The sequence below is a fragment of the Desmodus rotundus genome, chromosome 3 (assembly GCF_022682495.2).
Source record: "Desmodus rotundus isolate HL8 chromosome 3, HLdesRot8A.1, whole genome shotgun sequence".
NCBI classification, from domain to species: domain Eukaryota; kingdom Metazoa; phylum Chordata; class Mammalia; order Chiroptera; family Phyllostomidae; genus Desmodus; species Desmodus rotundus.
In genome coordinates this window covers 149,763,035-149,787,774 of record NC_071389.1, presented here as the reverse complement: position 1 = coordinate 149,787,774, position 24,740 = coordinate 149,763,035, and the positions used below count along the sequence as shown (strand labels likewise).

The following is a 24,740-nucleotide window of genomic DNA, read 5'->3' as shown; positions in this document are numbered from 1 at the left end:
AAGAAGATAAGGGAGAGGCATTCATCCAGACCCGTAGGAGGGGTGGAGACGGGCGCTGGGAAGGAGAGGACTCGCGTGGCCGTGGTGGGACCAGGACTGGCGGAGTGTGGGACGAAGGGCGCAGGCAGTCTGACCACTAGCAGACCCTGTGGCCCCACATTGGCGCACAGATAAACCAAGAGGGCCCGACTCAGAGTGGTGGAGAACAGGGCAGGCAGAGCGGCAGATAGTACCCTGGGGCTCCATACTCGCACACAGATAAACCTGGACAAATGGAGGGGAGCAAGGCAGACCGCGTAACCCAGGGCTCCAGCGCAAGGAAATAAAGCCTCGGACCTCTGATTTAAAGAGCCCGTGGGGGTTGGGGCAGCAGCAGGAGAGACTCCCAGCCTCACAGGAGAGGTCATTGGAGAGACCCACAGGGGCCTAGAGCATGCACAGACCCACCCACTCGGGAACCAGCACCAGAGGGGCCCAATTTGACTGTGGGTAGCAGAGTAAAAGACTGAGATCCAGTGGAGAGTGGAGCGGGCGCCATTGCTCCCTCTCGGCCCCTCCCCCAAGTACAGCATCACAGCACAGAGCCCAGCGTTACCCCACCCAGGTGAAAACCTAAGGCTCCGCCCCTTGAAGTAACAGAGGGCGCCAAGAGAAAAAAAAAATGGCCCAAATGACAGAACAATTGAAAGCTCCAGAAAAAAATACAACTAAGTGAGGAAGAGATAGCCAACCTATCGGATACACAGTTCAAAACACTGGTTATTAAGACGCTCACAGAATTGGTTGAATCTGTTCGAAAACCAGATGAAAAAATGAAGCCTATGCTAAGAGAAACAAAGGAAAATGTACAGGGAACCAATAGTGATGCAAAGGAAACTGGGACTCAAATCAACGGTGTGGACCAGAAGGAAGAAACAAACATCCAACCAGAAAAGAATGAAGAAAGAATTCAGAAAAATGAGGAGGGGCTTAGGAACCTCCAGGACATCTTGAAACATTCCAACATCCGAATTATAGGGGTGCCAGAAAGAGAAAAGGAAAAACAAAAAATTGAAAAGTTATTTGAACAAATAATGAAGGAGAACTTCCCTCATCTGGCAAAGGAGATAGACTTCAGGGAAGTCCAGGAAACTCAGAGAGTCCCAAAGAAGCTGGACCCAAGGAGGAACACACCAAGGCACATCATCATTACATTACCCAAGATTACACAGAAGGAGAGAATCCTAGAAGCAGCAAGAGATAAGGACACAGTTACCTACAAAGGGGTTCCCATAAGACTGTCAGCTGATTTCTCCAAAGAGACCTTACAGGCAAGAAGGGACTGGCAAGAAGTATTCCAAGTCATGAAAGGCAAGGGCCTACATCCAAGATTAATGTATCCAGCAAAGGTATCATTTAGAATGAAAGGGCAGATAAAGTGCTTCTCAGATAAGGTCAACATAAAGGAGTTCATCATCACCAACCCATTGTTATATGAAATGTTAAAGGGACTTACCTAAGAAAAAGAAGATAAAAATATGAACAGTAAAAATGACAGCAAACTCAAAGTTATTAACAACCACACCTAAAACCAAAACAAAAGAAAACTAAGCAAACAACTAGAAAAGAAACAGAACCACAGAAATGGAGATCACATGGAGGGTTATCAATAGGGGATGGGGAGGGGGAGAGAGGGGGGAAAGGTACAGAGAATAAATAGCATAAATGATAGGTGGAAAATAGACAGGGGGAGGGTAAGAATAGTGTAGGAAATGTAGATGCCAAAGAACTGATAAGTATGGCCCATAGACACGAACTATAGGGGTGGAATGTGGGAGGGAGGGGGTGAGAAGGATGGAGTTGAGTGAAGGGGCGGAAATGGGACAATTGTAATAGCATAACCAATAAATATATATAAAAAAGAAAGTCACACCCAAAAGTCCACATAAGAATTCAGAATAGTCAGTCCATAGAGACAACTGCTGAGTGTTCATTTTCATTTGTTTACAGATACTTTTTGATTTCTTCCTTGATCTTATTATTAACCCATTCATTGTTTAATAGTATGCTATTCAATCCCTATGAATTTGAGTGTTTCTGAGTGTTTTCCTTGAGGTTGGTTTGTAGTGTCAGGCCCTTGGGGTATGAGAAAATGCCTGGTGTGCTTTTAATTTTCTTGAATTTCTTGAGGCTTGTTTTGTGTTCTATCATGTGGTCTATCTTTGAAAATATTTCACGGGCACTGGAAAAGAATGTTTATTTTGCTTCTTTGGGATAAAATGTTCTCTATATGTATCAGTTAAGTCCATTTAATCTTTTAGGATAATGTTCCTTTTCCTTTCTACTGTTCTTTATGATTAGCATTCCTTTCTGTGCTAGAGTGAGAGTCCTCTCTTAAGTTATCAACACAAATATTATATTTTCTTTACTCTATAGGAAATAGTGGTGACTTCCTCAAAACTTCTTTAATTATGTATTAATATGAGATTATATATATATGTAATACATATATATATTCGTAAACAGTTTGGCAGTTCCTCATAAATTTAAGTATAAAGTTAGCATATGACTTAACAATTTTATTTCTAGGACTTCAAAATATATGTTCACACAAACAGTTCTACATAAATGTTCACAGAAGCATTATGCATAATAGCCAAAAAGTGGAAACCACCCAAATATCCTTCGAGTGATGAAAGGAGAGAGAAAATGTGGATTATCAATGCAATGGAACATTATGCTTTAAGTGTGCAGCTATATCCTCAGAGAATGAATAAATTCTTCCCCTGGGGTCCAGTGAAGTCATCTGTCTATATATAAAAGTGACATTCTAGTTATTTATTTATGTTATCATAAAACTAAGTGATCTATTCAATTATTGAGGTTATGGATTGCACCTTCTTTCTTGCATTAACTCAGCATACTGTCTGGCACCCAGCAGAGTGTATCCACTACTTATAAGGGTAATTAAGTACAATTTATTATCAGATTAATAAAGTAATACATATTTGGTATGGTATTATATTACTACCATGCCTACCAACATTAAGAAAACCCCTGAACATTACCTAAAACCCAGTTCACATTAAAATTTCCTCATTGTACATATTGTGTACGTGTTTACCTGTGCATATGTGTGTATAGACTGGTGTTTGTCCTTTAGAATATCCCACATTCTGAATTTGATTTATTGCTTTCTCTCTATGTAAATCCTACTGCATCTCATCTTTTTTTTTATGTCTAATTTTTATTCTGAAATGTAAAGCTCTTCTGAATTAAAGCACAGTTGACATACAATGTTGTATTAGTTTCAGGTGCATAACATAATGAGATTTACATTCATGCACCTTACAAAGTGATCACCACAAAAAGTCCACTATCCATCTGTCAAGATACGAAGTTATTGTGATATCAACAGTCCTTACGTTGTCCTTTACATCCCCATGACTATTTACATTGTACCTCCTAATCCCCTTAGCCTTTTTGTCCATACCCCACCACCCAACCCTCTGACAATTATCAATTTTTATGTATCTATGGGTTAGTTTGTTCTGTTTGTTCAGTTTAGTTTTTTCGATTCCACCCCTAAGTAAAATGATAGTATTTGTCTTTCTCTGACTTAATTTTACTTAACATAATACCATCTGGGTCCATCTGTGTTGTTCCAAATGGCAGGATCCATTTCTTTCATGGCTGAGTGACACCCCAGTGTGTTGTGTGCACACACTCACCCACCTCTATCCGTTCATCCAGTGAGGAATGCCCGGGCTGCTTCAATGACTTGGCTAGTGTAAATAATGCTATCCCAGCTTCTCCTTTTTTTTTCATTTCCATTTACATATCTTTTCCATTTATTTATTTCCAGTCTCTTTGTGTCTTTCAATCTGGAGTCTCATGTAGGCAGTATATGTAGGGGCCTTGTTTTTTTGTTTTTGTTTTTTAACCATTGAGGCATCCTGTTTTTGCAATGGAGCACTTAGTCAACTTCAATCAAAGTAATTATTGATAGGTATGTGCTTATTGCCATTTTAATTGTTTTCATACTATATTTATATGTGGTTGGTCTACTATCTTTACTATATGTTTGCCTTTACCAGTACATATTTTTGCATCGTATTTCTATTTTTTTTCCTTTTCCTCTTAAAGAATTCCCTTTAACATTTCTTGTGTTGCTGGTTTCATGGTGATGAACTCTGTTGCTTGTCTGATAAAATCTTGATCTCTCCTTCTATTCTGAATGATACCCTTGCTGGGTAGAGTATTCTTGGTTGTAGGTTTTTTCCTTTCATCATATTGAATATATCATGCCACTCCCTTCTGGCCTCCAAAGTTTCTGTTGAAAAGTCCACTGAGAGTCTTATGGGAATACCCTTGTATGTAACTAGTTGTTTTTCTCTTGCTGCTTTTAAGATTCTCTCTTTATCTTTAATTTTCATCAATGTAATTATAATGTGTCTTGGTGTGGGTCTCTTTTGGTTCATCTTGTTTGGGACTCTCTGTGCTTCCTGGACTTGGATATCTGTTTCCTTTGCTGAATTACTATTGCATCACATCTTAAAGCACACACTAGTGATGCCAAGGTTATAATTGGCTTTATGTAGTAGTTTCTGCTCATTTTCCCTATCTAAATAGTTACCTTTTTTTTTTTTAACAACTAGGGAACCAAGATGGCGACATAGGTGGACACACTGTGCCTCCTCGCACAACCAGAACGGACGGAGAATTGAACAACAAGGACGTCTGGCACCAAGGAAATAAAAAAATAAACATTCATCCAGACCGGTAGGAGGGGCAGAGATGGGCACCAGGGTGGAGAGGACTCACGTGGCTGTGGCGGGAACGAGACTGGCGGAGTGTGGGACGAACAGCGCAGGCAGTCCGAGCACTAGCCGACCCTGCGGCCCTACATTCGCACACAGATAAACCAAGAGGGCCGGACTCAGAGTGGCTGAGAACAGGGCAGGCAGAGCAGCGGATAGCACCCCGCGGCCCCACATTCGCACATAGATAAACCAGACGAACTTCGGGAAGCGAAGCAGACCACGCAACCCAGGGCTCCAGCTTGGGGAAATAAAGCCTCAAACCTCTGATTGAAAACGCCCGTGGGGGTTGGGGCAGCAGCAGGAGAGATTCCCAGCCTCACAGGAGAGGTCGTTGGAGAGACCCACAGGGGCCTAGAGCGTGCACAGGCCCACCCACTCGGGAACCAGCACTAGAGGGGCCCAGGTTGATTGTGGGTAGCGGAATGAAAGACTGAAATCTGGTGGAGAGGGGAGTGGGCGCCATTGCTCCCTCTCGGCCCCTCCCCCAAGTACAGCATCACAACACAGAGACCAGTGTTACCCCACCCAGGTGAAAACCTAAGGCTCCGCCCCTTGAAGTAACAGACAAGCCAAGACAAAAAAAAAAAAAAAAAAGGACCAAATGACAGAACAATTGAAAGCTCCAGAAAAAAATACAACTAAGTGAGGAAGAGATAGCCAACCTATCGGATGCACAGTTCAAAACACTGGTTATCAAGATGCTCACAGAATTGGTTGAATCTGTTCGAAAACCAGATGAAAAAAATGAAGCCTATGCGAAGAGAAACAAAGGAAAATGTACAGGGAACCAATAGTGAGGGGAAGGAAACTGGGACTCAAATCAACGGTGTGGACCAGAAGGAAGAAAGAAACATCCAACCAGAAAAGAATGAAGAAACAAGAACTCGGAAAAATGAGGAGAGGCTTAGGAACCTCCAGGACATCTTGAAACGTTCCAACATCCGAATTATAGGGGTGCCAGAAGGAGAAGAGGAAGAACAAAAAATTGAAAACTTATTTGAACAAATAATGAAGGAGAACTTCCCTCATCTGGCAAAGGAAATAGTCTTCTGGGAAGTCCAGGAAGCTCAGAGAGTCCCAAAGAAGTTGGACCCAAGGAAGAACACACCAAGGCACATCATAATTACATTACCCAAAATTAAACGCAAGGACCTACATCCAAGATTACTGTATCCAGCAAAGCTATCACTTAGAATGGAAGGGAAGATAAAGTGCTTCTCTGATAAGGCCAACTTAAAGAAGTTCATCATCACCAAGCCCTTATTATATGAAACGTTAAAGGGAGTTACCTAAGAAAAAGAAGATCAAAAATAGGAACAGTAAAAATGACAGCAAACTCACAGTTATTAATGACCACACCTAAAATAAAAACAAGAGCAAACTAGGCAAACAACTAGAACAGGAACAGAACCATAGAGATGGAGATCACATGGAGGGTTTTCAATAGGGGAGTGGGAGGGGGAGGAGGGGGAAAGGTACAGAGAATAAGTAGCATAGATGATAGGTGGAAAATAGACAGGGGGAGGGTAAGAATAGTGTAGGAAATGTAGAAGCCAAAGAACTTATAAGTATGACCCATGGACATGAACTATAGGGGGGGAATGTGGGAGGGAGGGGGTGGGCAGGATGGAGTGGAGTGGGGGGGTATGGGTCAACTGTTATAGCATAATCAATAAATATATTTAAAGAAAAAAGACACTAAAGGAACAGAAGCCCTGAAAAAAAAAAGTTAACATTTTTTATGAATGTTGTCATTTGTTTTTTCCTCAAGTGTTTTGCTATTTCATTAGGTGTTGAAAAATACTTATTTTCCAATTTAATCCCATTTCAGGTGTAGAACATAATGAGATTTCACATTTATATCCCCTACAAAGTGATCACCACAAAACCTCCACTACCCATCTGTCACTGTCCAAAGTTATTGTCATGTTAGTGATCTTGCCAAGCTGTACTTTATATCAGCTGTGACTGACTTATATTATGTTTGTCCCTCTTAATCCCCTTAATTCTTTTGCCCATATCCTCACTGCCCAACCTTCTGGCAATTATCAGTTTTTCTGTATGTATGAGTTTGTTTTATTTGTTCATTTCTTTAGTTTTTTTTAGATTCTTCACATAAGCAAAATGATGTAGCATTTGTCTTTCTTGACTTATTTCACTGAGCATAATGCCCTTTAGATCTACTCATGTTGTCACGAATGGAACGATTTCATTTTTTTCCTGTAGGTGAGTAATATCCTAGTGTAGATGTGTGTGTGCATGTATTCACTTCTCTGTCCATTCATCTACTGGTAAACACCTAGGTTGCTTCAATAACTTGAATATTGTAAATAATGCTGCAATGAGCATATGACCCAAAAATTCCACATTTGGGAGGTTATCTGAAGAAAAGGAAACAATAATTCCACCAACAATTTAAAAAATACTAGTTATATACACAGGCTTTCCAAAAATTAAATAGGATGGAAGTCTTTCAAATTAATCTTTAGCCAGCATTACCATGATACCCAAAATAGGCAAAGACATTAAAATAAAATGCAAACACAGAAGATGATCCTGATGAATATATACTAGTATAAAAACTGATCCATAAATAGAAGAAAGCCCAGAAATAAACCTACACATATATAGTCAATTAATTTTTGAGAAAAGTGCCAAGAAAATTCCCTCAGTAGATAGCACTGGGAATATATAATGGGGAAAGAATAATATCTTCAATAAATAGCTTTGGGAAAACTAATAGCCACATGCAAAAGTTAACTCAAAATAGCTTCCTTAACTCTTAATCAGCACATACACACACAAAAAAACCCCTTAAATGTAAGACCTAGAATATGTAAACTCAAACAAGAAAACAGGAAAAAACTTTTTGACATTGGTCTTTGCGATGCTATTTTGCATGTGGCACCGAAGCACAAGCAACAAAAGCAAATATCAGCAAGTCAAACTAATCAAATTAAAAAGCTGCTGCACAAGAAAGAAACAACCAATAAAATGAAAAGATGGCCTACAAAATAATAGACAATATCTTTCAAACTTTACATCTCAGAAAGGGTTAATACCCCCCAAAATATAAGGAATTCATACAATTCAATAGCAAAACACACCAAATAATCTGACTAGTTAGGGGAAAAATGACCTAACTAGGCATTTTCTAAAGAATATATTAAAATGCTATCTGGAATGGAAGGGTATTTAATATCACTAATCTTTAAAGGAATGAAAAACAAAATGACAGTGAGATGTTACCTCATGCCTGTAAGAATGGCTACTATCAAAAAGCAAGGGATAATTTCCAGTGAGAATGTGGAGAAAAAGGACCCATGAACACTGTTGGTTGAAATGTATATTGGTGCAGCCACTATGGAAAACAGTCTGGAGGTTTCCCAAAAAATTAAAAATAGAACTATCATAGGACTCAGCATTTCCATTTCTGGGTAAAAGGGTCTAACCAGAAAGTATCCAGCTATGTAATATAATACAGATATTTATTGAAGAAGATACAAGATGCAAGAAACATTGTACATAGGACAATGATGCCTCAGTCTCCTTCAAAGAAGGCACCTTGGGACCTCACACAGTTCTCCCAATCACTATCAGCTGCTCCGTCATATTTTCCTGAATGTCATCAACAGTCTGAAAAGTCTTCCCTGTCAAAGGTGATTATTATTATTATTATTTTTTACTTCTAGGAATGGCCAGAGGTCACAGGCTGCCTAATCTGGGCTGTAAGTGGGCTAAGGTAACTGGGTGATTTGATGTTTCACCAAAACCCTTCATGAACAGGTGTGTTGTTATGATGAAGCTGCCAATCACCAGGTGCCTATAGCTGCAGTATTCTGAATCATCCAAATAGTTTCCCTAGAGTAATGTTCAAGTTTAATGCAAAATTTGATGCCAATTTGTTACTCTAACTTGTTTAGTCACTTTGAATGCAGTAGCCACACAGTTCACATGTTCATTCAATGGTGTCTACTGCTCCCACTGACTAGTACAGTGGAGTCATCATTGTTCACATATGCCCATTCTAGTGTACTCTCCTTGGCTGCCAGATTACATTGATGTTGCACAAACCACTCTCATTATATTAACAATGGTTAGATGTTTTCCAGACAGACCTTGTATATCTGAAGAAAATTATATAAAGATCTCAAAGGCTATTTGTACCCCAAGTAATTAATGAGGACTTCATAACATAAAATGCATATTTTGGGGAAGAATTAAAATCATTAAATATATATACATGCGTCTCTGTGTGTCTCTGTGTATATACACAAGTAAATGTAAATCAATAATATTTCCACCTTAGAAAATTTAAGAAAAACTTCAAATTAAGCATAAAGCAACTGGAAGTGAAGCTGTCATAAATACTACAATACCATTAAATGAACTTGAAAACAGAAAAGCAATTAAAAAAATCAACAAAACCAAAGCTATTTTTAAAAAATGATTAATTCTTAAATATCTAAAAGACTACCAAAAGAAAAATGAGAAAAGACAGAGAATACTACCAGAGTGAATGAAGAAGAAGGCATAACTCTGATGCCACAGATAGTAAAAGGAAAATAAGGCAAAATTACAAGCCACACTATGGTCATAAATTTGATAATTAAATGAAATAGGCCAATTCTAAAACCTACAAAATACCATAATTTACAGAATAAAACATAGATATCTCTATATCTATGACAGAATCTATGACAGAATTTGTAGTTGAAATTCTAAAAATAAAATTCTGGTCTCAGTTTCACTAGTAAGTTCTACCAAAGTTTATTTTGTTTTCAAGGAAAAAATTATACTGGATCTGCACAACTCCTCCAGAAATCAGATGAGTAGAGAAAACTTACCAATGTTTTTACATGATTAACAGTATCTAATTTGAAACCAGAAAAACAAAATAAAAGGAAACTGCAGCTTAATATCTCTGAACATAGCTGAAAAATTCTTAACAAAATTTGAATAGTAATTCAAATACAGTAATATATACAAAATATATACATCACATTCAGATTTTGTATTATGTATTTTTACTTGCCAGTAGGTATATAAATATATATTAACCAAAGCCCAATGTTATGTAGCTTTTAATGGAAATAGACATATGCACAGTAATTGCAATAAAATAAGGTAAGCAAAAACTTTTGGAAGAAAGCATCTAATCATGGTTTTGCAGACAAGGAAGATTTCAAAAATTATATGACATTTAGAAGAAACCTTAAGGAGAAGTGTATGTGTGTACAGGTGCATATGGGTGTGTATGTGTGTGAGAGAGAGAATGCCTAAGAATTATAAGAAACTGTGAATATTTGATGAGATCATAGGAAAAGTTTCACAGGACTATTGTTCTAGAAAAGATACCTTCACTCAGGTAATTACTGAAGAGTAATATTAATAACTGTCAAAAATAATTATTTGCTTTGGACATTAATGGAAATGTTCTATACTCTTTGCTGTCCAATAGATGAGCCACTAGCTACATTTGACTATTGAGTACTTGAAATATAATTAATATAAGTACTGAATTTGTATAAAATGGTTTTTAAAAACATTTCTTTTTATACTAAGGAAATTGAAGCAGTAATCAGAAAACTCTCAACAAACAAAAGTCCTGGACCTAATGAGTTCACAGGTGAATTTTACCAAACCTACTGGGAACTAACACCTTTCATTCTCAAACTATATCATAAAATTCAAGAGGAGGGAAGGCTCCCAAACTCATTTTAAAAGGCCAGATGAAGACACTAATTCCAAATCCAGATGAAGACACTACAAAGAAAGAAAATTATAGGCCAGTATCCCTAGTGAACATAGATGTTAAAATCCTCAACATAATGTTAGCAAACTGAATAGAGCAATGCATCAAAAAGATCATATACCTGGCTGGTGTGGCTCAGTAGATTGAGTGCTGGGTTTCTGGTTCAATTCCCAGTCAGGACACACGCCTGGGTTGCAGGCCAGGTTCCCAGTGGGGGACACATGAGAGGCAACCACACATTGATGTTTCTCTCCCTCTCTTTCTCCCTCCTTTTCCTTATAAGTAAATAAGTAAATAAATAAATGAATGAATGAATAAAATCTTTTTAAAAATCGTATACCAAGATCAAGTGAGATTTATTCTGGAAATGCAAAGTTGTTACAATATTCAGAAATTAATAAATGTAATTCACCACATAAACAAAATTAAGCATAAAAACTACATGATCATATCAATAGATGCAGAGGAAGCTTTTGATAAAATCAAGCACCAATTTATGATGAAAATTGTCAGCACAGTGGGAATAGAGGAACATAACTAAACATAATGGAGGCCATATATGACCAACGCACTGCCAGCAAACTAGAAGCTTTCCCACTAAGATAAGGAATAACACAGGGATGTCCACTTTCACCTCTCTTATTCAATATAGTACCAGAAGTCCTAGCCACAGCAATCAGACAAGAAGAAGAATTAAAAAGCATCCAAATTGGAAAGGAAGAAATAAAACTGTCTTTATCTGACGGACATAAAAGTTATACAGAGGAATATAAAGAGGGATACAAAGTCAACATTCAGAACTCGAAGACATTTTTGCACACCAATAAAATACCAAAACAAGAAATTAGGGGAAAAATCCCATTTACAATAGCAACAAGAAAAATAAAATACCTACGAATAAACTTAACCAATGAAGTAAAAGATCTGCACTTCAAAAACTACACAACAACTGAAGAAATAAATTAAAGAAGACTTAAATAAATGGAGGCATATACCACGTTCTTGGATTGAAAAAATCAGCATCATTAAAATATCCATACTGGCTTCTGTGAAGATGGAGGCATAGGTAGACACACTGTGCCTCCTCACACAACCAAAAGAAGGACAACAACAATTTAAAAACAAAAAAACCCCAACCAGAACTGTCAGAAAATCAAACTGTATGGAAATCCAACAACTGAGAAGATGAAGAAACATTCATCCAGACCAGTAGGAGGGGTGGGGACAGGCAGATGGGGTGGAGAGGACTCGCAGCAAGGCGGTGGCTGGCGGACCCAGCAAGGTGGAGGATTGTGGAAAGGGGCAGGCCAGGCTACAGCTAGCAGACCCCACAAGGTGGTGGCTGGCAGACCGTGATGCCCTATATTTACACATAGATAAACCAGGAGGAACAGCGGGGGAGTAAAGCAGACTGCACAACCCAGGCCTCCAGCACTGGGAAATAAAACCTCAAACCCCTGATTGAAAACACCTGTGTGGGTTGGGGCAGCAGCAGGAGAAACTCCTAACCTCACATGAGAGTTCATTGGAGAGACCCACAAGGGCCTAGAGCATGCACAACCCCACCCACTCGGGAATCAGCACCAGAGGGGCCCAATTTGATTGTGGGTAGCGGAGGGAGTAATTGAAATCTGGCAGAGAGTGGACCAAGCACCATTGCTCCCTCTCGGCCCCTCCCCCACGTACAGCGTCACAGAGCAGCCATCAGCATTACCGCCCCCGGGAACACCTAAGGCTCTGCCCCTTTAAGTAACAGACGCGCCAAGATCAAAAAAAAGGCCCAAATGACAGAACACTGCAAAGCTCCAGAAAAAATACAACTAAGCGACGAAGAGATAGCCAATCTATTGGATGCACAATTCGAAACACTGGTTATCAAGACGCTCACAGAATTGGTTGAATCTGTTCGAAAACCAGATGAAAAAATGAAGCCTATGCTAAGAGAAACAAAGGAAAATGTATAGGGAACCAATAGGGATGCGAAGGAAACTGGGACTCAAATCAATGGTGTGGACCAGAAGGAAGAAAGGAACATCCAACCAGAAAAGAATGAAGTAAGAAGAATTCGGAAAAATGAGGAGAGGCTTAGGAACCTCCAGGACATCTTGAAACATTCCAACATTGGAATTATAGGGGTGCCAGAAGGAGAAGAGGAAGAACAAAAAATTGAAAACTTATTTGAACAAATAATGAAGGAGAACTTCCCTCATCTGGCAAAGGAAATAGACTTCCAGGAAGTCCTGGAAGCTCAGAGAGTCCCAAAGAAGCTGGACCCAAGGAGGAACACACCAAGGCACATCATCATTACATTACCTAAGATTAAACAGGAGAGAATCTTAGAAGCAGCAAGAGAAAAGGAGACAATTACCTACAGAGGACTTCTCGTAAGACTGTCAGCTGATTTCTCCAAAGAGACCTTACAGGCAAGAAGGGGCTGGCAAGAAGTATTCCAAGTCATGAAAGGCAAGGGCCTACATCCAAGATTACTGTATCCAGCAAAGCTATCATTTAGAATGGAAGGGCAGATAAAGTGCTTCTCAGATAAGGTCAAGTTAAAGAAGTTCATCAGCACCAAGCCCTTATTATATGAAATGTTAAAGGGAGTTACCTAAGAAAAAGAAGATCAAAAATAGGAACAGTAAAAATGACAGGAAACTCACAGTTATTAATGACCACACCTAAAACAAAAACAAGAGCAAACTAGGCAAATAACTAGAACAGGAACAGAATCATAGAGATGGAGATCACATGGAGGGTTGTCAATAGGGGAGTGGGAGGGGGGGAGGGGGGGAAGGTACAGAGAATAAGTAACATAGATGATAGGTGGAAAATAGACAGGTTGAGGGTAAGAATAGTGTAGGAAACGTAGAAGCCAAAGAACTTATAAGTGTGACCCATGGACATGAACTATATGGGGGGAATGTGGGAGAGAGGGGGTGGGCAGGATGGAGTGGAGTGAAGGGGGGAAATGGAACAACTGTAATAGCATAATCAATAAATATATTTAAAAAAAGAAAATAGACAGGGGGAGGGTAAGAATAGTGTAGGAAATGTAGAAGCCAAAGAACTTATAAGTATGACCCATGGACATGAACTATAGGGAGGGAATGTGGGAGGAAGGGGGTGGGTAGGATAGAGTGGAGTGAAGGGGGGAAATGGAACAAGTGTAATAGCATAATCAATAAATATATTTTTTAATGATTTAAAAAAAAGAAGTTGGAAAAGCTACTGAGATTACTCCTTTACTACACATGCAAAGAAACAGTAAAAAATCTAAAAAAAAAAAACAAACCCACTGGTAATCAGGAAGCTCACAGAATTGGTTGAATTTGGTCACTAATTAGATGAAAAAGTGAAGGCTATGTTAAGAGAAACAAGGGGAAATGTACAGGGAACCAATAGTGATGTGAAGAAAACTGGGACTCAAATCAATGGTGAGGTCCAGAAGGAAGAAAGAAATAGCCAACCAGAAGAGAATGAAGAAACAAGAATTCAAAAAACTGAGGAGAGGCTTAGGAACCTCCAGGACACCTTGAAACATTTCAACATCTGAATTATAAGGGTACCAGAAGGAGAAGAAAAAGAACAAAAAATTGAAAACTTATTTGAACAAATAATGAAGGAGATTCCCTAATCTGGCAAAGGAAATAGACTTCCAGGAAGTCCTGGAAGCTCAGAGAGTCCCAAAGAAGCTGGACCCAAGGAGGAACACACCAAGGCACATCATCATTACATTACTCAAGATTAAACAGAAGGAGAGAATCTTAGAAGCAGCAAGAAAAAAAGACACAGTTACCTACAAAGGAGTTCCCAGAAGACTGTCAGCTGATTTCTCCAAAGAGACCTTACAGGCAAGAAGGGGCTGGCAAGAAGTATTCCAAGTCATGAAAGGCAAGGACCTACATCCAAGATAACTGTATCCAGCAAAGCTATCATTTAGAATGGACGGGCAGATAAAGTGCTTCTCAGATAAGGTCAAGTTAAAGGAGTTCATCATCACCAAGCCCTTATTATTTGAAATGTTAAAGGTATTGATCTAAGAAAAAGAAGATTAAAAAATATGAACAGTAAAAATGACAGCAAACTCACAGTTATTAACTACCACACCTAAAACAAAAACAAAAGCAAACTAGGCAAACAACTAGAACAGGAACAGAACCACAGAAATGGACATCACATGGAGAGTTATCAACAGGGGAGTGGGAGGGGGAGAGAGGGAGCGAACGTACAGAGAATAAGTAGCATAAATGGTAGGCAGAAAATAGACAGGGGGAGGGTAAGAATAGTGTAGGAAATGTAGAATCCAAAGAACATATATGTATGACCTATGGACATAAACTATAGGGGAGAATGTGGGAGGGAGGGGGTGGGCAGGATGGAGTGGAGTGATAGGGGAGGAATGGGACAACTGTATTAGGATAATCAATAAATATATTAAAAAATAAAATAAAACAAAACTTGAGTAAAATAAGAAAAAGTCCATACTGCCGCAAACAATCTATAGATTCAATGCAATCCCTATCAAAACACCAATGACATATGTCACAGATACAGAACAAATATTTCAAAAATTTATATGAAACAATAAATGACCCCAAATAACCTGTGAAATTTTGAGAAAGAAGAACAAAGTAGGTGGGATCAGAATACCTGATATCAAATTATATTACAAGGCCACTGTAATAAAAAGTATCTGGGACTGGCTTAAGAACAGCCACATAGACCAATGGTACAGAATAGACAGCCAAGAAATAAACCCATTCGATACAGTCAGTTAATATTTGACAAAGGGGAAGGAACCTAAAATGGAGTAACAATAGCCTCTTCAATAATGGTTTTGGGAGGTCTGCACAAGTATGTCCAAAAAAGTGAAACTCGACCACCAACTTACACCATACACAAAAATAAAATCAAGATGGATAAAAGACTTAAATGCAAGTCATGACTCCATAAAAGTCCTAGAGAAAAACATAGGTTAGAAAGTTTCAGATATCCCATGCAACTATATTTTCACCAGTACATCCCCTAGGGCAAGGGATATAAAGGAAAGAATAAACAAATGGGACCTCATCAAAATTAAAAAGCTTCTCCATGTGTAAAGAAAACATTAACAGAATGGAAAGGGAACCAACTGCATGGGAGAACATTTTTGCCAATGATACCACAGACAAGGGTCTGATCTCTAAAATATATAAAGAACTCCCATGACTCCAGGAAGACAAACAATCCATTACAAAATGTGCAAAGGACCTGAACAGACACTTCTCCAAGGAAGACATAAAGATGGGCCATAATGTTCAACATCACTAGCTATAAGAAAGATGCAAATTAAAACCACAGTGAAATACCATCTCACACTGCTCAGAATGACCATCATTAATAAATCATGAAACAAGTGCTGGAGAAGTTGCAGAGAAAGGGGAACCCTAGTACACTGTTGGTGGGAATGCAGACTGGTGCAGACACTCTGGAAAACAGTATGAAATTTCCTCAAAAAACTAAAGATGGAAGTGTCTTTTTATGCAGTGATCTACTGCTGGGACAATGCTCTAACAATTGGTTCTTTACTTACCAATTAAAGAACCTATGCACCCTAATTTCATAGTAGCATTATTTATAGTAACCAAGTACTAGCAGCCTATGTTCCCATCAGTAAAGGAGTGGATCAAATACATTTACACAATGGAATACTACCCAGCAGAAACCTAACCCTAACTCCTACACATCATGACAGCATGGATGGAACTGGAGAGCATTATGCTAAGTGAAATAAGCCTTGTGTTGAAAGACAAATACCATATGATCTCACTTATAACTGAAACCTAATCAATAAAACAAACAAATGGGCAAAATATAAGCAGAGACTTGGAAACAAAGAACAAATTGACAGTGATCAGGGGGAGGGAGGAAGGGGATAGCATGGGAAAGAAGTGGAAGGAGGAAGCAGAGGAACACGAATAGAGGACTCATGGGGCTGTTTAGTTCATGGCTAAGAGGATTTCTAACCATCTTCCCACCTCACACTTATCCTCCAGTTTGACTCCTGTGCTTCCAATGTCATTGATATCTTCTCTTTGGATGATTTACCCATTTTACACCTCTCATGCTCAGATACATGGCTTTTGGAAAGAATTGGTTCTTACTTTGCTTTTGTTACTCTGCTCTTCCCAGTGGCATTAATGATCTGTCCTACACGTGCAGCATTAGCACGATTCTGAGAATCCTGTCTGCTGGTCAGAGGAAATAGTCCGCATATTCATGTATGTCAGGCTTTTGACCAAAGGAAGAGCACTGTTGGCCATATTCACAACACTTCAATCGCCCCCATGTTGAACTCTTTAATATATACCCTGAGTAACCAGCAAGTAAAGCAAGCTTTCCCAACTTGGTTCATAAAGTAGTGTTTTCTAGAAACAAATGAAATGGAAGTATGTATTAGCAAGAATGAATGTCACTGTGAAGATTCAAGAAAGAAAAAAATGAAATTATAACTTCTGTAATGTCCCCCTGTATCCCTCTCATAGATACCTGTAGTGTTGACCTCATGTGCTTAAGTTTTCTTTTTTTAGCTAAAAGTGGCTATGTTGTGTTTTACTTTCATGCTGTCTGGTATGTTCCATGTAATCACAGATTTACATCTGGATAGTAAGCCAGTGGCTCTAGATATAAGTGATTTTATTGATTTTTCTGAACAATGAAAATGCTTTATATTATAATAGCTAAATGAATATACACTGATTTAATCACCTTATTCTTAAATTTTCTCTTGTGGTACTAAGATCACAGTTTCTTTCATGAAAGTATATGAAAAATGAAATTAATTAAATATCTACAACAACCATTTTCCCTATAATATCTGTAGTATCTGTTTAATTATTCCCACTCACCTGATGGATTTGGATATTTATTTTTTGACTTACAAATAATTTGAATTTCATTATATCCTATATTTCTTAGTCATGCTGGAGGCATGAATGTCTTATTTCATAAACTCTCCTTGTTTATCTGTATTATTCTTAAAATATGTAAAAAAGACTAGGTAGCCATCATTTCTATTATGCACACTAGGAGTTTGATAGGAATTTCATAAGTAATACTATCTATCTCTTCTATACAGAACACTTATTTTGTATCATATGCTGAGCCAGATATATTTTATACCATATATTATTTAATCTTTACAGCTCTCTGTAATGTTAGACAACATGATGATGATGATGATGATGATGATGATGATGATGATTTTACAAACTGTAAGTTGATGCTCAAAAAAGCTGAATAACTTGTTGGAGGTCTTGAGCCATAACAGCCAATAAGATAGCCTGATTTGAAAAAACAAAACCTAAAATCCTTAAGAACCTACATATTTTACATAGCTTTTACTAATGACCTGCACAAATTTACTGGCTTTTTAAACTCACCTTATCTCATTAGGACGTGATTAATTATTAGTAGTCTATCAAAGAAGGTAGTAACTCCTAATATTATACTTAGTATATAAATTACACCATGAATCAATCAAAACAAGAAATTCTTCAACTGACATTCCTGGAGAGCCAGACAGAACAGGAAAAGAGAAAGCATAAAATATTAGCAGTAGTAGTATAGCACCAAAATTATTTATTGGAGGCCAGATTAAAAATAATAGAGTTAAAAAATGTACTTAGCACAATGTGATAGATTACCAGATTTTTTAACTGGCATAGAGTATTACATAGAAATTTATATTGGAAAGTCAGATATTAGGTTGCTAATCTTTGTCTGAAAAGTAATGTAGAGAAAACCAAACTTCACATTTTGTGTTCGGGATTGCTTGTTGCAATTTTATCTGTTTCCATGGACCTTGACCCCCAAGATTCCATTTCAAATTTCAATACTAGTGTGTATTATCCTTTATATTCCTTAGTGTATTGTGTGTATTCCTGTTCTGACCGAATTAGTCCCCTTGAGTCAGGGTCAGAGAGACTAGATAAAACAGGAAGCAGCTTGTTCGAGTAAAGTCTATATAGAAAAGGCACCAGAGAGTTTTGAAACATTTGATATGTTTTCTCTTTTATGTATTTGTTCCTTTCTCACTCTCTATGTCAGAGAACTATATTCCCTCTGCATAAAATGGGAAATTTAATACAAAAACAATGGCAAAGGCAAGCAAATTTGTTAAATGAGAGGAAATATTTTCAGAAACGTTGGGCTCCTTGGAATACAACAATGACAGCTGCTACTGTTTTTCATATTCCATATATTCTGACTGTTAGTGAGCATTTCTGAAAATAAGAGGTAAGTCGGGCATAAGGAAGACCATGGGGCAAATTCAGAAAACTTAATAGCATAAACAGTAAACTATAGTTTAAAGATAAATAAATGAATGAATAAATGAATAAATAAATAAATAAAAGTATTTTACTCACCAAAAATTTCTTTTGAGCTCATAGAAGGAAATATAAGCATTTGATAATGTGAGGTAATACATTTATTACAAGAAGTCAACTAAAAGTAAATCCCCTGACTATGGAGACAGCTTAAAATCTTGAGTTGTCATATCCTGGCTAACAACGTCATATCCTCAAGTTATACAGTCAATAGTGTACCTAACTCTCCATTTATAAAAATGAACCATCTTTTAATGGAATCTTACAACTACATGTCTTTTTTACTGTCTCAGCTCAACCAGAACCAAAAATTGCCCAGTATTATTGCTACTTACAAAAACAAAACAAAAACAAAAGACACTCATTTTTGTTTGAAGAACCCATATAGGTTTAAAAAAATAAAAAGGAGCAATGTTACTTTTGTAACTATTGGAAACACACAATGGAATTTTCCCATTCTCCTAAGAATGGCTTTGACCTGAGATCATGAATCTGGGAATGTCTCTAGAGCTGGTCTGCACAGCCCTTTCTGCTTCCAGGTAAGTGATGGTGACAATAAATAAAGGTGACAATGAAAGTCTCCGAAATCTTGTCATGGATTCATCACTTACTAGCTCAAATGTTTTTTATTGTTGTTCAGGTACAGTAGTTTCCATTTTCCTCCATCACTCTCCATTACCCAATCCACCCCTACCTCCAACCTTCTATGTGTCCTTTATACATGTTCCCAGATGACCCTTCCCCCTCTTTCCCCTGTAATCACTCTTCCCCTACCCTCTGGTTACTGTCAGTTTGTTCTTTATTTCAATGTCTCTCATATTTTCCTTGCTTCTTTGTTTTGTTGATTAGGCAAATTTGAATTAAATTAAATAAGATATATTTGGAGTTAAATTTTGTAGCTGTATATATTAAAAAGTACAAAAGAGCTAAGTGTATTTTCTTTCATTATATCAATTTAGTCATTCTCTATTAAATAAAGGCAGGAAATTATCACTGTGTCTGACTGTTTCTGTTTGACTACGAAGTTCTTTATTTATGAAAACAGATTTTAACTTCAGATAGTCTATGATTATACTTGACTTTTACCAGTTATATGAATATATCAAAGGTATATACCTCTCTGAGCCTCAATTCTTTATCTGGGAATAAAAATAGTTTCATGGGTGTGTTAAGGGCTAACTGAGAGAATATATAAAAGTTCTTAGCATTTCACTAAGATAAAAAGTGCTTTTCCTAAATAACAACTACTATAAATATCTTTCCCAAAGTTGGATATTAACTCCAACTAAAAGAAAATAAATAAAAAAACTCTATACAAGGCATACTAAGTGCCACATGATTTGTAGAGCACTTTCATTTACATTATTTAAATTACTGAGCCTAAAAAAAAAAGAGAAACAGCTATGGACACGGACAACAATGTGGTGATTGTGGGGAGGATAGAGGTTGGTTGCAGGTGAAAGAGGAAGTAAGGGGGCTAAACAGTAATGGAAAAAATATAATTAAGAAAAGCACCCTTGAAATTTAACTTCATTTAAAAAAAAATTAAACATGGGGTAACATTCATTGATAAAATCATATAAATTTCAATTGCTGGTAGAGACACAAATTGGTACAGCCACTGTGGAAAACAGTATGGAAGTTTCTCAAAGCATTAGAAATAGAGCAATCATAGGGCTCAGCAATCCCTCTTCTTAATATCTACCGAGAAAATTTGAAAACATTTACTCATAAAGGTAAATGCACTCCTATGTTTATTGCAAGATTATTCATTAGAGTCACCTTCATTTTGAATAGAGAAAAGTGAAGCTTCAAGAAATTAAGTAATTCATCTAAAGTCACAAGTCCATTAAGCAGCCCATTCGTATTTTAATCCAGATTTCTCTAACTGCCTAATCCATACACTTTCTATAATAATAATACCACAGAATGCCATAAATAATAAACTAGGTAAACTTTGAATGCATCATTTTCTATTAATTTACTTTTTTTCTTATTAAAATTGTAGATGGCTAGCTAATGAATTAAAAGTGTGAGGTTATTAGGTGATATTCATCATAAACCTCTGCAGATATGTGTTACTATTTCTAAAATTATTATTAAATGTGATTGATGATATCCACTTTCTCTTTATTAGTTTCTATGAATGCTGGGAAATGAATTTGCTCATCATTATGGAAATGATGAAATATAAATTATGCAGACTTCACCAGAAAAGTAGTCACCTAAAATAATTGTAGAAAAACATAAACAGCATCTAGGTAAAATAATCCTTCCTAATACTTGATGTGTCTTCCTGAGAACTCTTTGTGTCATTCAAGCCAAGAAAGTTACTTTTTTATGAATTAAATTTATTGGGGTGGACATTGGGTAATAAGATTATATAGGTTTCAAGTGTACATTTCCCTGATACATGAATCTGTACCTTGCATTGTGTGTCCAACACCCAAAGTGAAACCATCCTCTGTTGCCATATATTTAAGCTCCTTTACTACCCTTTCCCATTCCCTTCCTTCCCTAGTTACCACCATACTGTTTTCTGTATATAAGAGAGAAGAAATCAAAGGACCATTGCTATTATAGGTTCCCTTTAAATTTCCCCTGATGCTAAAGTAACATACTGTTTCAGCCAAATTCTGGTTCCACACAAGAATAGTTCTTCATCCAAAATTCATGACGTGTTCCTTGTGTTTTCTCCTATAGATCTGGCAGGAGGAAAACAAAAAAGCAACTGAAGAATGAGAAACCATACAGAAGTAACAGAATTCATCCTCCTGGGACTGTCAGATGACCCAAAGCTTCAGGTGGTGATCTTTGTCTTTCTGCTCTTCACCTACATGCTCAGCATCACTGGAAACCTGACCATCATAACCCTTACCCTTCTGGATCCCCATCTCCAGTCCCCTATGTATTTCTTCCTCAGAAATTTCTCCATGTTGGAGGTTTCATTCACAACTGTCAGTATACCTAAGTTCTTGGGCACCATTATTTCAGGGGATAAAACCATTTCCTTTAATGATTGCATTGCTCAGTTGTTTTTTTTAATTCTCGTGGGAGTCACTGAATTTTACCTTCTGGCTGCCATGTCCTATGATCGCTATATTGCCATCTGCAAACCTCTGCATTACATGACCATCATGAATCGAAGAATCTGTATACTCCTTGTGTTCTCTTCCTGGCTAGTTTCATTCTTAATCATATTCCCTGCACTCATGTTCCTCTTGAACCTCGATTACTGCAGATCAAATATTATTGACCACTTTACCTGTGATTATTTCCCCCTGCTGCAACTTTCTTGTTCAGACACAAAATTTCTAGAGACACTTGGTTTCTCCATTGCTGTATTTACCCTGATGTTCATGTTGGCGTTGATATTTCTGTCCTATCTCTATATCATCAGAACGATTTTAAGAATTCCTTCTACTAGTCAGAGGACAAAGGCCTTTTCTACATGTTCATCTCACATGATTGTCATCTCCATCTCTTATGGTAGCTGCATTTTTATGTATATTAAACCTTCAGCGAAAGATAGGGTGTCCTTGAGCAAAGGAGTTGCTGTTCTGAACACCTCAGTAGCACCCATGCTGAACCCCTTTATTTACAGCTTAAGGAATGAGCAAGTCAAGAAAGCCTTTGTGAACATGGTGAGGAAGACTCTTTCTCACAAGCAAATTAAATAATGTGGCATAATGAAGTAGAGACACATTGCAGGAAAATTTAAAATATAAGCATGAAATTTCAGGAGCTTCTTCCAATCACAGTAAACTCCCTGTCAATCTTGTTTATTCTTTTTGTGTTTTCTGTTTGTTTTCTATACTTTATATACATATTTTATATATTTTAATTTAAATTACTTTTTTCTGTTTTTCTCTCAGTCTTCTGAACATGTCAACTTTTTTAATTTAATTTTTTATTTATGTATAGTTGGTATAGATCTTATGCTGATAATGTTAAATTCAGGTATACTATAACACAACTTCTTAAACAATAATGATGTTTAAAAGTAAATTTCTATGTTGAGTTTTGTTTAAGAAAAAATAACCACCAGGATCCCACCCACCTCCTTTGGTCCTCAGCAGCTTTCAGGTATCGACAGTAAGTTAATTCCCATGAGGCTCCAAGGTCATCCAGGGGTGTACTAATCTTTGCAACTCTGTGCTACACTGGAAGAAGATAAGCTATCTTGGGCCACACATTAAACACATTGCGAAATGTGTTCACAAAAAGATTTCCTAATGTTTCAAGTAAATTTATGATTTTTTGTTGGGCCTCATTCACAGCCATGCCGGGCTGCATGTGGACCACGGGTTGCAGGTTGGACACCCTGGCAGCCACCAGTGCTTGGACAACCCCTGGAAAACCCAAATGTTGTACACAAGTTCTACTCTTCTCCTTTCCTCCAGAGGGAGGGGCCACTGAGCAGTATTGGCCTCAATGTACTGCTGTAAATAGGTGAAGCATAAACTATTCAGAAAATCCTTTTATAGTATCATACTTTCTTTACATTAAATCCCTCTAAAGTAGTTGAATATCACTTTATGGCCACAATATAGTTGTCACTTTTGTAATCATTCCTTGACCATTTCAAAATTATGTATAATGACAGTTGACTGCAGTGTTTTATGTAAGTCAACTAGGTCCAGTTTATTAATCACATGATTTAAATTTATACTTTTACTGTTTGTGTTATTACTGAGCTATTTAAATCTCCTTGTACAACTATGGGGTGGTTTCTTTCTCTTGTAATTCTATCAGTTGTTTAGTTTTAAAATATATTAACACTGTGTTTTTATACAGACAAAATTTGAAACTATCATGTCTTCTCTGGAACATAACTTCTGTTATCATTATGAAAAACAAAAATTCCTTTTTTTATGCAGTACACTTTTTCCAGTAACATCTACATTGACTAATATTAATGCAGCTATGCACCAGCATTTAAAAAAATATTGCTGACAACACATATTTTATCTATCAGTCATTTGCTTTTGAGTGGATGCTACCATATTGTACAGAACATCTGTGACTCAGTACATATTTTCATTTCTTGGTTACCTATGACAGGTACTCCCAACAAGGCCATACATGTGGACAGAGTAAGAGAATATAAATAGAGGAGAAATTTGTTTCAAAGGAGTCTGAGTTGTCTGCTCATAAGCCTTACTTGTGCCTTCTCAACCTGCTCAATTCTGTTCTCCTAAGTATATCTCCCTTTGATGATAGATTGTTGCTGTGAATGACCAGCATTATAACTCAGAGTCCAAATACACTCACACCAATTATAGCAAGCTCAAATCTAATTGTCAACTGTTGATGACCTATGGTTTCACCTGTAGTCTCTAACAGGTTGCAATAGTAAGCCAGGAAGTGATCTTCCAAAGGAAAATGTTCATCTGCAATACATTGCTCCATAAGCACACACTGTGTTGTGAATCTTCCAATTGTGGCAAACCAGACATGCCACATAGCATCCCTATTTGTTGGTGACAGTTTAAATAACATTAGAATTTCTTGATCATTTGACCCAAATGGAAGAGCACTAATTCTAAAATCTATCCTAAGTTTTATCTGGAAAATCAAACATCAGTAATAATTAAGAAATCTTGGGAAACAAGCCAATATGAGAGGACTAATCATGGAAATATGTAAGTATAATATAATGTTTCTATCATTGAAACATGCATTGGAGCATGAAGGCTGAAAGATTAATGTAGTAAAACTATAAGTGATACATTTTGAATATACCTATTTGAATAGTTCTAACTTTTAAAATATTCTTATTGTTTCACATATGCCCAGGACAAAATTAAATGA

General features: G+C 37.2%; 1 protein-coding gene across 3 annotated transcripts in view; it reads left to right on the top strand.

Annotated features, from left to right (window-relative positions):
• LOC112318230 (olfactory receptor 6C1) overlaps positions 1–23,543 on the top strand; it is a 39,014-nt gene extending 15,471 nt beyond the window's left edge. Inside the window, exons 1-2 of one of the 3 annotated variants that reach the window (XM_053921408.1) lie at positions 18,586–18,834; positions 21,630–23,543. In XM_053921408.1, the coding sequence (XP_053777383.1) occupies positions 21,665–22,606 (942 nt within the window). In that variant the 5' untranslated portion in view covers positions 18,586–18,834; positions 21,630–21,664 and the 3' untranslated portion in view covers positions 22,607–23,543. Of the gene's footprint in view, positions 1–18,585; positions 18,835–19,387; positions 19,466–21,629 lie in introns of those variants that run through there. The other 2 variants (XM_053921409.1, XM_053921407.1) reach the window with 2 other exon arrangements.
• The last annotated feature ends 1,197 nt before the right edge of the window (positions 23,544–24,740 follow it).